The 12,423-nt window shown below is 40.7% G+C and overlaps 1 protein-coding gene across 36 annotated transcripts in view; it reads left to right on the top strand.

The window, feature by feature from the left end:
- LOC102308332 (ankyrin-3) overlaps positions 1–12,423 on the top strand; it is a 118,015-nt gene that overhangs the window by 50,282 nt on the left and 55,310 nt on the right. For 33 of the 36 annotated variants that reach the window (XR_006054975.1, XM_042225542.1, XM_042225543.1 and 30 more), the window contains 4 exons: positions 7,954–8,055; positions 8,325–8,423; positions 10,624–10,722; positions 11,299–11,397. Coding sequence is in view for 35 of the 36 variants with exons in the window: in XM_042225542.1 (XP_042081476.1) it covers positions 7,954–8,055; positions 8,325–8,423; positions 10,624–10,722; positions 11,299–11,397 (399 nt within the window). In the remaining variant the exon portion in view is untranslated. The other 3 variants (XM_042225583.1, XM_014337427.2, XM_042225556.1) reach the window with 2 other exon arrangements.

Below are 12,423 nucleotides of genomic sequence, written 5' to 3' on the forward strand. Positions count from 1 at the left end.
AAAAACGTTATTTTGTTTTACTTTTGAGCTTCAGTTCAGATGTGTTTATTTTACTTTTATAGCATCTTTTAACAACAGCACTGATCTCAAAGCACTTTAAATTTCTATAACCACGGTCTTTTCGCCCTTCGTTTCCTGTGTAGTTAACTGGTTGTGTATCTCATTTTCCCCATGCCATGGCCCTGCATTCCCACTTTAAATTTTTTTTACTTGATGATTTTCTTTCTATACTATGTACACAAAAGAAGCTTCATTCTCATTAAAGGAAATACTCTATTTTATCTATATGAGGGATGACACAAGATGCCCACTCACTGTGAATTTCCTGGACATTTCCTTGCGTTATTCCCACATGGGTGCAGTTGGATTTTATACCAAGGAGCTGGCAGAGTGAAGTTAGTTTAATGTCCAATCTGACTGATCTAGACATTTGCATTTTCACGTACAGCTGTATCAGGTAGTGTCAGTGAGAGGTTCGGGGCTACAGTGCACAGTGTAGCACAGGAAATGGGACAAAAGGGCTAAGAAGAAAAAAAGAGAGAGAGATAAAAACCACCTAATCAATGGTGTTTTGGGGTCTTTTCATGCTGTTTGTTGACATTAAAAAGATACATGTTGATATGTAGTGTTATAATGGCTATTATCACATTGTCTTTCTGCTTTATCGACTGCAAATGTGCAGTTGGAGCAATGGACCAATCTTTTAGCTTTATAAACATGCAACTGAAAGCTATGTGAAAGCATAACAGCAGCGGGTGGTCTTGGAAGATGAATGATCAGATTGCATGCAACCCACAGGTGCAATAATCCTGGATAAAATATACACCTCACTAGTTATGCTGGATGTTATGCTTAACTTGCTCATACAGATAGTGATCAGATCCAGCTCTTCATGTAGAGCAGTGAGTTCACTTGGTTGCTGTCTTACTGTGTGGGGGGATTATCCAGCAGAATCTGCGAGGAGAAGTGGGGCGTGCCTGCTGAGGGGTGAGAGGTGGAGAGACAGAGGGTGTCCCTAATACTGACGGAAAAGCTCCTAATCCTCTGTTAAAATATCCCCATTGACCGTTGGGGGTGCCCCTCGGATCCACCTGCCCCTAGGATAGTGTGTGGTGTTATTGTTGTTGTTGTCTGTTGTTATTGGAATTATAAACCCCATAAACCACCCCCAGTAGGCACGCAAAGTCTCACTGCTGCTAGCTCCCATGTTCTCAGATCCCCCTGGCTCATTTTACACAACTAGGTAGAGCCGCCCCAGCCGGGACATTAACTCACAACACTCAAACTGGTCTTTTGTTAGGGGAAAATAGCTGATAAGCAGGATGACAATAAAAAGCCATGTGCTGGCAGACCCTGTGTGAGGCAGGGAGAGTGAACCAGAGAGAATGAGTGGGAGGGAAAGAGGGCAAGTGGGTGGGATAACAAGAGGGGTTGAGGGGGGGTGGCATTTTAGCGAAAGTATTTGTTTCAGCTGCTATTTTCAGTTTGGCCCATGTCCGTCATTGACTACCCAACCTTGGATATCAAGATAACGGTAGCAACCCCCACCTACCTACCCTGAGAGTAAATGAAGGTGAGAAAGAAAAGGAAGGAGGCAGAGAGGGAGGGAGAAGCCTCAGCTATTATGGTAAGTCAGGGTGCTCTCCCTGCACACTCCCTGATTTGAAGGTGCTTTCTGGGGCAGGGGCCAGCTTCTGTGAGGCAGCAGGGATTTACTCTTGTTGACATTTGATAAAAAAGACACCAAGAGGGGACAGGGAGGGAGAGAGGCAGCAGAGGGGATTTGGCATGTGTCCTTTCTACAGCGTGAAAGACTACGAGATGTTCAGTGCTTTGTTTACTCGCTACAGCAGTGCTGTGTAGACCTCCTCTCTAGTTTTTCCTCCTGACATCAATTTCCTTTACCCTCTGCAATACGTCTTCAGCTTCCCTCCATCCCTTTGTCTGGTGTGTGGGGCATCAACCAGGCAGAAGAAGGGGCTGCCTCCAATTACTCCTATGCTAGCACTTCTTAGTTTAAAAAAAAAAATCCTTTGTTAACTGAACAAGTTGCACCTTGCTCTTTCCTCTGAGTGGATAGGATGGATGGTCAGGAGGCTGAGATAAGGGCAGGACTAACTAACGGACTGACTTAGCAAATGACTGCTTGGCTGGCTGGCCACTCTGAGCTCAGGTTTCACTGCTTGTCATTCTGAGGAGAGAGAGAAAGAGGGAAATAAAGTGATCATGGCGGTGGAGGAGGGTGCTGTCTTCCTAACCCAAGTGAGTAGTGCTAGAATTTCTGCCTGGATTAATTTGATTTATTTTGCAGTTTTGTTTATTGACTCACTCAGAGGTTAATATTGTGAATTTAGAACCATTTTGTGAACCATTAGAATGGTACTGGTCTCATGTCATTCATTTGTACTAGGCTGTGGCTGCGTATGAACACGGAAAGTCAACTGATCTTAATGAACAGAGCTTGAAGTGACTGTGTGATTGTTTGATCCTGCATGGCAATACTAGATCATGTTTTTGACTGGACTGATATTTGCCCATACAAATTGTACACATCCAAAATGTAGGTAAGTAAATATGTGAGTTCAGCTGAAGCTTTTATTGAATTACTGTAGTGTGATAATATTCTCAGTAAAGCTGTTTCATTGTTGAACGCTCTGGATGAATGAATTTTTTCCAAAGTGATTTACTTTAGTTACTTGCTCATTCATTCATTCATTCATTCTTTTGCTTTCTAAGTCACACAGTGTCTCACTGCCGCTTATCCTAAAAGCTTTATTAGAACCACTTGTCTGCGCCATGTGCATGTTACATGCAACTCTTACATTTAAAATCAGAGAAGATTAAAAAAAATCTCACATCTCTTCATATAGATATCATGTTATCACTTAACATCCATGTCTCTAAAAGGTTTAATTAAGATTTTCTGGTGTGAGCTTGTTGACAGTGAAATGATGGATTAATCAGCAGCAGCTTTTCTGTATTTTGCATGGAGAAAAAGAAAGAAGTCAAGTTTCCATGGGGAAATAAGCAAGGCTGGGGATTTGGGAAGTTTGGCTATTTAGAGCTGAGAGGAATGGATGTTGTGGTTGCTGAGATGAGGTTCTTTGGCACTCATAGAAGATGTGGCCTGTTACTCAATGCCCCTGACTCTGTGCTTGTAGAGCTCTGTGAGTTTTGTGTTGTCAGGAGAGCAGGGGATAAAATCAAACAATACAGCTGCTGCTGGTCTGGCTCTCCTCTTCTAAGCTCCCTCAGTTCACACAGCGCCTACAGTGATGACATCAACGCGTGTGTGTCTACATTGTTTTTATCTGTGGTGCAGCGGTTAGTTCTGTCCCCTCATGCTATGAAAGGTCCTGATTTGAAGCACAACTGGGGTCCTGCTTTGTGGAATTTGCACATGCCCACTTGGGTTTGTTTCAGGTACATGCGTGTTTTTAGACTCCACAGTCCAAAAACATGCATGTTAGGCTCATTAGTGATTCTAAATTGACTTCGGATGACTGGTATTTAAAGTGTATATAATAAAGCGCTATATGAATGCGTGGTTAAATGCGGCTTGTAGTCTAAAGTGCTTTGGATGGTCAGTAAGATTAGAAAAGTGCTATATAAATGCTGTTCCACTCAGTGTGCGAGCTTCTGCTTTGTTGTGAGCTTGGTATATAGTGCCAAGCTGACATCATTGTAGTCTGGAAAGACAGGATATCAGTTCTTTATACTAAGTACCTTCTATCCAGATAGACTATCACTGCGTTGATGTCATGAAGCAAAAAGGTGCCAATTACAGATTCAGCAAAAATGAAAACAAACAGCAGCAGCAACGGGTCGTGAAGTTCAAATTCAAGAAGTGAATGATGTGACCCACCCAAAATCTGACCATTATGCCTTTACTAGCGTCTTGAGGCGACTTTTGTTGTGATTTGGCGCTATATAAATAAAATTGAATTGAATTGAATTGAACTTAATTTCATCCTTTTGTGTCATACTGTAATGTTAATTTTATTCTAATAGCTGGATATCAGATTTGCCTTTGGAAGGAAAGAAAACTCCAAGAACAACAAAAAAAGAAAACAGATCTATTTTCTTTATCCAAAAATGTTGCTGTGAGTAGATTCTCATTTTCCAAGTTTATTGTGGGAGAGTAGCATTTGTTGACACCACACATGCATTGTTACCAGCTTACAGTATATATCATGTGAGCAAAAACAGGGAATGTTTACTAGATGTTTGAAATCTGTACTATCAAAATTTCAGTAAGGATTGTGCTTTGTTCCCATGCTTCCCTTTTTTGAAGAGGCAGATTGAACCTTTAAGGGTTTGTTCTTCTTCAAAGAGCGTATGCACTCTATGAAACAGGTGCTGTAGTGTTATCAAACACATGCATTTTGGTTCATCAAATGCCAGCACAAAGGCCTAGCTGCTTTTTATTCACATTTGCATCTGCAGGCAGTGGCGACAGGGCTCTATTAATTTTTAACCCATATGGTTAATTCTCATTTTTATAGCATCTTACCTGAAAGTTAGCTCAATTTTTGACTCTTTCAGATGTTAATTTGGAGTGATGGCATAATTTCAGGCTTTTTTCGTTAGCACTTGTGTGCCAGATTTCGCTCTCGTCCTCTACTTTCTATCTAACATGAGATTAATGCTTTCCTTCAGGCTTAACCTAGTCTTTAATGGCCCCATTTTCTTTGAACCTCTGATCTGTGGAGGCTTAATAATATTTCTCTTACTAATCTCATACCCAGTCGTGTGTAATACTTCATTCACAAAGACTCCAAGATCCCTCATGTTAGACATAGATGGGGATGGCTGTGGGGCTGGACGTTTTGGTCACTGTATTAAGGGATAAACTGAAATCAGTAATAATGTAGATATGGATGTGGACTACTTAATCTGTTGCGAGAAGCAAAGAGCACCATGTGATATTTAAAAGACTATGCAAGTTGTCATAGAAACACGTAAAAGCTCTTAATAAAGTAACTTTTCTGTAATGAAGTTTATATATTTTTTCTGTCTCATCTGCTGCCAACCAGTCATCCCTCATTTAATATCTGTATTAAACGATTAAAGGCAGCATTAGATATCATGTTCGACCTAGGTAATATTTGATGGTGTAAATCAAGCAGCAGTATTGGTGCATGCTGTCTTTCCACAGCAGTGTGACCTTTGCATTTCCATGTCAGGGGGTTTCAGAGCGGTCACGCATTTGGTTGCACTCAAGAGCTCATACATGGGTCAGACATTGCAGAGCATGCTTCACAGTGAGGACACATGGCAGTTAGTAGGAAACATCTTAGTTGGTGGGAAACACAAACATATGCTGCACAGATATTATAGTATGTGGAGAGACTTCAGTAAGTCAATAAAAAAGCAATACCCATTTAAGTTTTGGCAAAGAAACATTTTATATGTTTCCTTCCCATCTTCGATATTGTTCAGAACCACTGTAGTTAAAATTAGATTATTTCCATATGCAGTAATTTCCACTTTGTGATGTGACATGCCACCCTTTAAGAGTATAGTGATAACAGACATGACGCTGATTAAGACAGAAACAGCATGAAAGGACGAGTTGGGTTGGAAGTGAGTTGCAAAGAGCAGCTTTAAAGCATCTTAAATAGTATGAACTCTATGAGAACTGCCCATAGGATGCATAAAAGAGTGTCTGATGAGCAAGTTGATGTAATCTGGAACTGAAGTCAGATGATCTACAGGATTGTGGAATGTGCTCGACTTCAAGGCCTGCCTGAATTTATGCTGTGTTTAATTCTGCGGCGGAAAAATGTGTATGAAGTTTTTTGGAGGGGAAATGACATCATGGTGTTGCTTTTTTTATTTTTACAGCCCCCCTTCAATATTTAATATCAATATTTTCTCACCATTCCTGCATAGCCAGCACTTCTCACTGTAAAGAAGGTTGAAAACAAATGAAACGTAGACAGAAAATAAAAATGATGACAAGAAAGAGGGTGGCTGCTGACTGTGGCTGGGCCACAGGTTATCATAAAAGACCTACTCACTGTATTATGCTGAATTTTAAGTAAAGGTTATGCTTAATTTTAAGTTAATTGCTGTGGAGATTGTTTACATTGCATCACGTTGTTTATAAAGCTATTTGGAGGTATTTCTCTGAAGAAGATCCAGAGCATAGCACTGGATGTTTAAAGGCTTTCAGTATCACAGCCCTATTTCCCGGTACAATTCAGCAGTGCTAATGCTAAGTAATGCTAAGATAATCACAGCCACACACACTGATAGAGCATCAATCTTAAGAAAGAATCTCAAGCTTTTATTATGCCTCTTTAGACCTTTGAGACATTTATAATATTACCTCTGCACATGCATTTGATAAAGTTAAGAGCTGAATTTTTCTTTAATTGTTCTCGGTGCATGGCTCATTTTTGCTGTTTACTTATCATGCTGGTTCGGTACCACGCATGACTTTTTCTCAAGGCCACAAGAGCAGAAATATCATTAGTGATTCAGTGCTATCACACATTCCTCAGAGGGTTGGGGCTATGGAAAAAGGAAGGAGAAATCTCTAGATGTGGCTGCAGATATATAAGTTTTAGCTTAATGGTTTCTTGTAATCTTGTAATCAGGAAATGACTCGGGTTCCAGTTAACACTGCCTCATTTGTATTTCATTTGTTTGTCCACACATGTGTGCAAGAGCACAAACAGAAATATTTTCCTCTCAAACTTTTATACAGACTAGTGGAACAATCTAATACTGGTGTCTTGTTCCCTCACATTTTGGCAAAGGGTCAGATCCCTCTATGCTCGTCAGAGTTATTTCTGGACAAGCACAGTGGAGGGGGAGGCAGAGAATACAACATTGGATAACCACTTGTACCATTGCCCTGCTGCGTTTATCCTACATGTCTCTGGATGCAAGCTAAATTTAGCAAGTCTGGGCTTTTGATAAATCAGGGGAATTTGGTTTTGTGCCCCTGTTATGAAGCAGCATATCACAGCATCTCTCCCTCCTGCTCTCAGCAGCACCAGTGCTGAGTTTTACAAAATGCTCTTTGCAAGGCTGCTGCGAAGAAGGGAGACAAAATGTGCAGAGTTTGCTGTGTGTCATTTTATGTCAGACCTAATGTCCTCTGAGGTAACATGAACACAGAAAAGAAACTACCTTCGTCTCTTCTATTCTCTTTTTTTTTTAGCTTTCTCCTTCTCCTTCTCTTTTTCTTTCTTCTCTCTTCCTCCTTTCCATCTCGCTCCCTCCCTTTCTTTTCTTCTCTACACGCACATGCTCACCACATTTGTTATGGGGCAAAAAAAAAAAAATGCTTGCCTCATCATTATATTTTGGTGTGCAAAGCCCTATTTCTGTAGTGAAATAAAGGACAGCTGAGCAGAACAGCGGATGCTCTGCTTCTCATAGCACGGCAACGTAGAGTCATAACTGCTTTGCTGGTGGACAGAAAACATCTCAGAGGAAAAGAGGAGGTCTCTGTGGCAGCTGTAACGACCACCCGGTCACTGAACTTCTTTCACTGGGGAATCATGGACATTTGGATTTAACAAAGCTGCAATAACATTCCGGTGGGATCTGATGGATGATGAAGGATGATGTGAATTGTCGGGAAGATATGCTTGGGCTCTGTTGGCTTTCTCATGGATTTACTTCTTGAAATGTTTGTGTTTTCTCGCTTTGAAGCACAAGTAGACTTTTTTTTGTTCGCGGTGTAAAAATGAACACATTGCATCTGTGGATATTAGCTTTGTTTTTTTGCCAAGATAAGATGTTTTTGGATGTCTGAGAAATTATGACAGAGTTCTACCTGGTACAGTAATGCACATGCTTTGTTCTACTGTGGGCTTAAAGATGTGTTATGTTTAAATCAAGACAGTGCTTAATTCGTCTCTCTTTGTTCTTGCTCTCTCTCTCATCTGCCTCTCGTGCCCTCTTTCGCTCTCTTTGTTTCCTCCTCCTCTTAAGTCTGATAGCAATGCCAGTTACCTACGAGCTGCCCGGGCAGGGAACCTCGAAAAAGTCCTTGACTACCTCAAGTCTGGGGTTGAGATTAACATTTGCAATCAAGTAAGTTTTTACCATTTAAACTGTCATGTCCTTATGCGTGCTCATTGATTTTAGAATTAAAGAAGCATGTTAGGGTACGCATTAAACTGCAATGCTTCCCAAGCTACATTTAAGAGGACTACAAGATTCATGTATAACTTAATAAACACTATCTTACCATAAATAAAACATAGATGATTTTAGCCAACGTATCATTGACAATCAAACGTAATCTCATATTATCTCATCATGCATAAGACCCCTAACTCCTATAAACGTTTCCTTCCTAGAATGGTCTAAATGCTCTTCATCTGGCCTCCAAGGAGGGACATGTAGAGGTTGTTGCTGAGCTGCTGAAGCTCGGAGCCACTGTGGACGCAGCCACAAAGGTAAGACCAACTCCATCAGGTATAATGGAAGACTATATTTGGACCGAGCGCGGATCATGGCATCTCTGTAGGATTAAACAGTATGCAGAATCAGTACGACGAAGTGTGCAGCCTTTGTTAGTGTTTGATACTGGATCAATATTTAATGACGTCTATGGGGACTACTGCTGGAAGCAGACAAGGTAATTAGCCATACGAAAATAATAGAATGTGTGCTAGAATGAAGCAAAAGAGTGTGTTGCAAGAATTGTATGTATTAAACATCTAGATAAGTAAAACCAGTTGTAGTGTTATTTTATGTATTGTAAAAACATGCATATATTTTAATAAGACAGGTTTTTGCTATGGACGCATCTCAATTCTGATCTAAAAGGAGTTCAGAGGAAGAGCCACTGAAAATGTTTTCCATATTTCTCCCCTGAAGCCTTTTACTGCCATTTAGTGGTCTGGCTCAGCCTCTGGGCCCCAGGCCACATGCCTAGTGCTGACATAAACATAAGACACAATAAAATATTCAAGATCAAGGAAAAAATCTTCCCAATTAAAATATTTCTGTATTGTGACCTGGAGGATGCTCGAGGATTAGTTTGATATGCCTGTGTCTGCTTGCATCCTAATGCCGATCAGTTTCCTCTTTAAGCAGCCAGAGGAGGCAACGCTATCGAGGATTCTTGTTTAGCAACAGCGTCTCTGTTTGATTCTAGTTATTGTTCATTAGCCCCTCCAACAGTGCTGCTCTCACTGTGGGAGAGTTAAACAAGAAGTCCTGTGTTCACTAATAGTCAGTGATACAATAACTGATCTTTTGAGCTGTAGTGGCATCGCTGCACTGGATTACATGAACTTAAATACGTGTCTTTAAAATGGTATTCATAGTGTTTGTTTAGCCAAAAATATTTGAGGGTTCTCAGCATGAAGGAATTTAAGGAGTATTTTTCTAATCATTTTTTTTAAATAAGGCCAAGATCTTCACCTGCCTTTATCTGTGTGTTTTCAGTGCTCAAATGTACACTGTGAAAACATTGGCACATTTTTTCAAGCACAGGAGTGGGTATTTTTGCAAAGCTAAATAATGTAACTTGTCAGTTAGCTGCAAATAATGCAGCCAGCACTTCTTTAACACTGCTGTTTAAGTGTTATAACTCATAAAGGCTACGATAGATCTGAATGAACACGATTCCAAACAAAAGCTGAAACGTTTGGCCTCAAACATGTAGTATTGTACTAATGTTGTGTCTCGGTAGACACATATGAATATATAAATATCTCTTCTCCCTATATATAAATATATCTCTATATATTTGTGCAACTTTTTTTTCATTTACAATTTTGATGGATATAGCTATGACATTTCTATATCTAGTGCGTAGAAAGAAGCTTTTCAATTTCTTTTACTGCATTTCTTGTGATTTATTTTGTTACTATGGCCTAATTACTTATATTTTGATGTATAGCAAGTTGAAATGCTCCAAAAAAAGGCCATTACAGCATGTAAAAAAAGGTAATAAAGGTATAAACATAAGTACAATTAGCCTGTCAACAATAATAAGGTGACTAAATGAATATTAAAATAAAGTGACAGCGTATCAAAACACAGATATTTTATAAATCTGTCAAAAAAAAATCATAGTGAAATAGAAGAAATCAGAGTTTCAACCATTAAACTAATATTTATATTCAGCAGTGCTTGAAAAATAACTGTAATTTGGCATCTTTGGCAGCTTTGAGTGGTGGTGTAATAAACAAAAAGAAACTTGTCTGTTTGTTAGGAGCCATGGCTATCAGATTTCCCTGCTCCTGTATGCGCTATACGTGACTGATCGCTATTGTGCAAAAGAACCTTGTGATCAACTAGCATCAGGATCATGTGGCCATGAATCAGGCTGAGGGTCGACTCTGCCCTCACAAGGAACTGCACAGGTTCTTAAAAAGTCTCCACTAGTTTTATTTACCGGCGGGATAGGAAGTGACACATTGTTGGCACTGCATGCAGGGGGATGCCAGAGCTGGAATGCCAGCAGTACAAGCATGTGATCTGTGTAAGGGGATTCACGGGTGCACATAGATACTGACGTGGATATATGAAGAGCATAGTGGCAATCAGTCACATTCACACACGCACACATACACACAAGCAAAACAGTGGGACAGGTGGGCCAGAGCTTAACACGCATTCCTTTGGTTGTTCCGTGTAATCCAGAAAGGAAACACTGCTCTGCACATAGCGTCGCTGGCTGGCCAAACGGAAGTCGTCAAAGAGCTGGTCACTAATGGAGCCAATGTCAACGCACAATCTCAGGTGGGATATACTCGAAATGCCTGCAAGTCAATGTCAAAATGACAGCAAGGTCTTGGTGGTCTGGCTTTAGGGTAGGTATAATTACACTGCTGTTGAGATGATCTATATCAGATAGTCGCTGACATACAGGGAGAAATCCTCACTGACAGAAACTGGCATAATGCCAACTAGGCCTCTGCCTCTTCAGGAAACTGCTTGTCCTTGCATTTCACATTTAACTCTATTAGATCGAAGCGAGAGAAAATATTCAGCCAGCTTCTTTCTCTCTGATAATGTCCAAAATAAAAAAGCAAGCAGAGGAAAAACTCTTTACCTTCAGACCACTGGAACATGTTTTGTTAAGATATACTCAGTGTGTATATGTCACTTTAAAGGTGATCAGTTGCTATAATAGTCATCATTTATGACATGTTAGGAGATGTCACATGAAACTTTATATTTAAACCAAGTTTAAAACGGCTAAATACAAGGAAACGTGGAATCATTTCTTATGTAAGCATCAGTAAAGGTTGATGTATTTGTTGTTGTGTAATGTTTGAAAAAGATTGTGTGTCTTTTGGTTCATGTTGTGTGCAGAATGGCTTCACTCCTCTGTACATGGCAGCCCAGGAGAATCACCTGGAGGTGGTGCGGTTCCTTCTGGAGAACAGCGCCAGCCAGAGTATCGCCACTGAGGTACTGTACATGTGTGTGTGTGTGTGTTTCTTGTGCTCACATGTGTGTCCATTTCTCTGTAGTATGTATCCGTGCATTTTCTATGCCACTGTCGTATCTAAGGTTTTTTTTATCTGTTGTACTAACCACCTCCATCTCCTCTCCTCCTTTGTTTCCTTCCCTTCCTCCCTTTTTCCTCCACCCCCCACCCCCCATTTTGCCTCAGTCTCCATCGGTGTCTTCATCTTTTTGTCTCCTTTTTCACTTTCCTGTTTCTGTCTATTTCTCATCTTTTTTGTCTCACATGATCCCTCTCTTATCTTTCCCCTATTCTCCTCTGCCTGCCCCACCTCCTCTCCTCCCTCCTCATCTCTTTATGAGGGACTAGGCAGAACTTCATTGATTGGTAGTGTACGGAGGAGGTAGAGTGACCTTGAGCGGGTCACTGATGAGGTCTGCTCTGCTCCCTACCTGCCTCCTCTCTACAGCTGCTGTTACTGCTCTGATTAACGTTGCTTAGTCTGTGGAACACACGTACACTTTCCAGTCACAGCACGTTCACACAAACACACGTGCACATACGCAGATGATACAATACCCAGTGTACCCTGTCGTCTGCAAGTTTACATTTATGGGCACGCATGCACAGTATCTACTCAAACATGATATAAGGTAATATACAGGCTGGTGACAAATTAAAGGAAGTGCCTTAGCACTTCCCCCAGGAGGGTTCAAACCCAATTTTCCAATTAAATAGTCCCTCGTTTAGTATTTTGATGATGGCGATGGAGAGCACTGCACTGTCAGTCTATAATCGCCCATCAGTGTTCAGCTGGGCTGAGTCACCCCTCATCTTGAAAGAGGCTTATCAGGACAGGAAAAAAATGTGTATATATATATATATATATGGGTGTGTGTGTGTGTGTGTGTGTGTGTGTGTGTGTGTGTGTGTGTGTGTGTGTGTCCACTGCAGTAAGTGGAGCAGAAGGGGAGATGCCTTCATCATCACTGCTCCATGAATCTTTCATTGGCACTGGGTGGTGTGTG

The sequence above is a fragment of the Haplochromis burtoni genome, unplaced genomic scaffold (genome assembly GCF_018398535.1).
Source record: "Haplochromis burtoni strain Fernald_Lab_line unplaced genomic scaffold, NCSU_Asbu1 Contig_7, whole genome shotgun sequence".
NCBI classification, from domain to species: Eukaryota; Metazoa; Chordata; class Actinopteri; order Cichliformes; family Cichlidae; genus Haplochromis; species Haplochromis burtoni.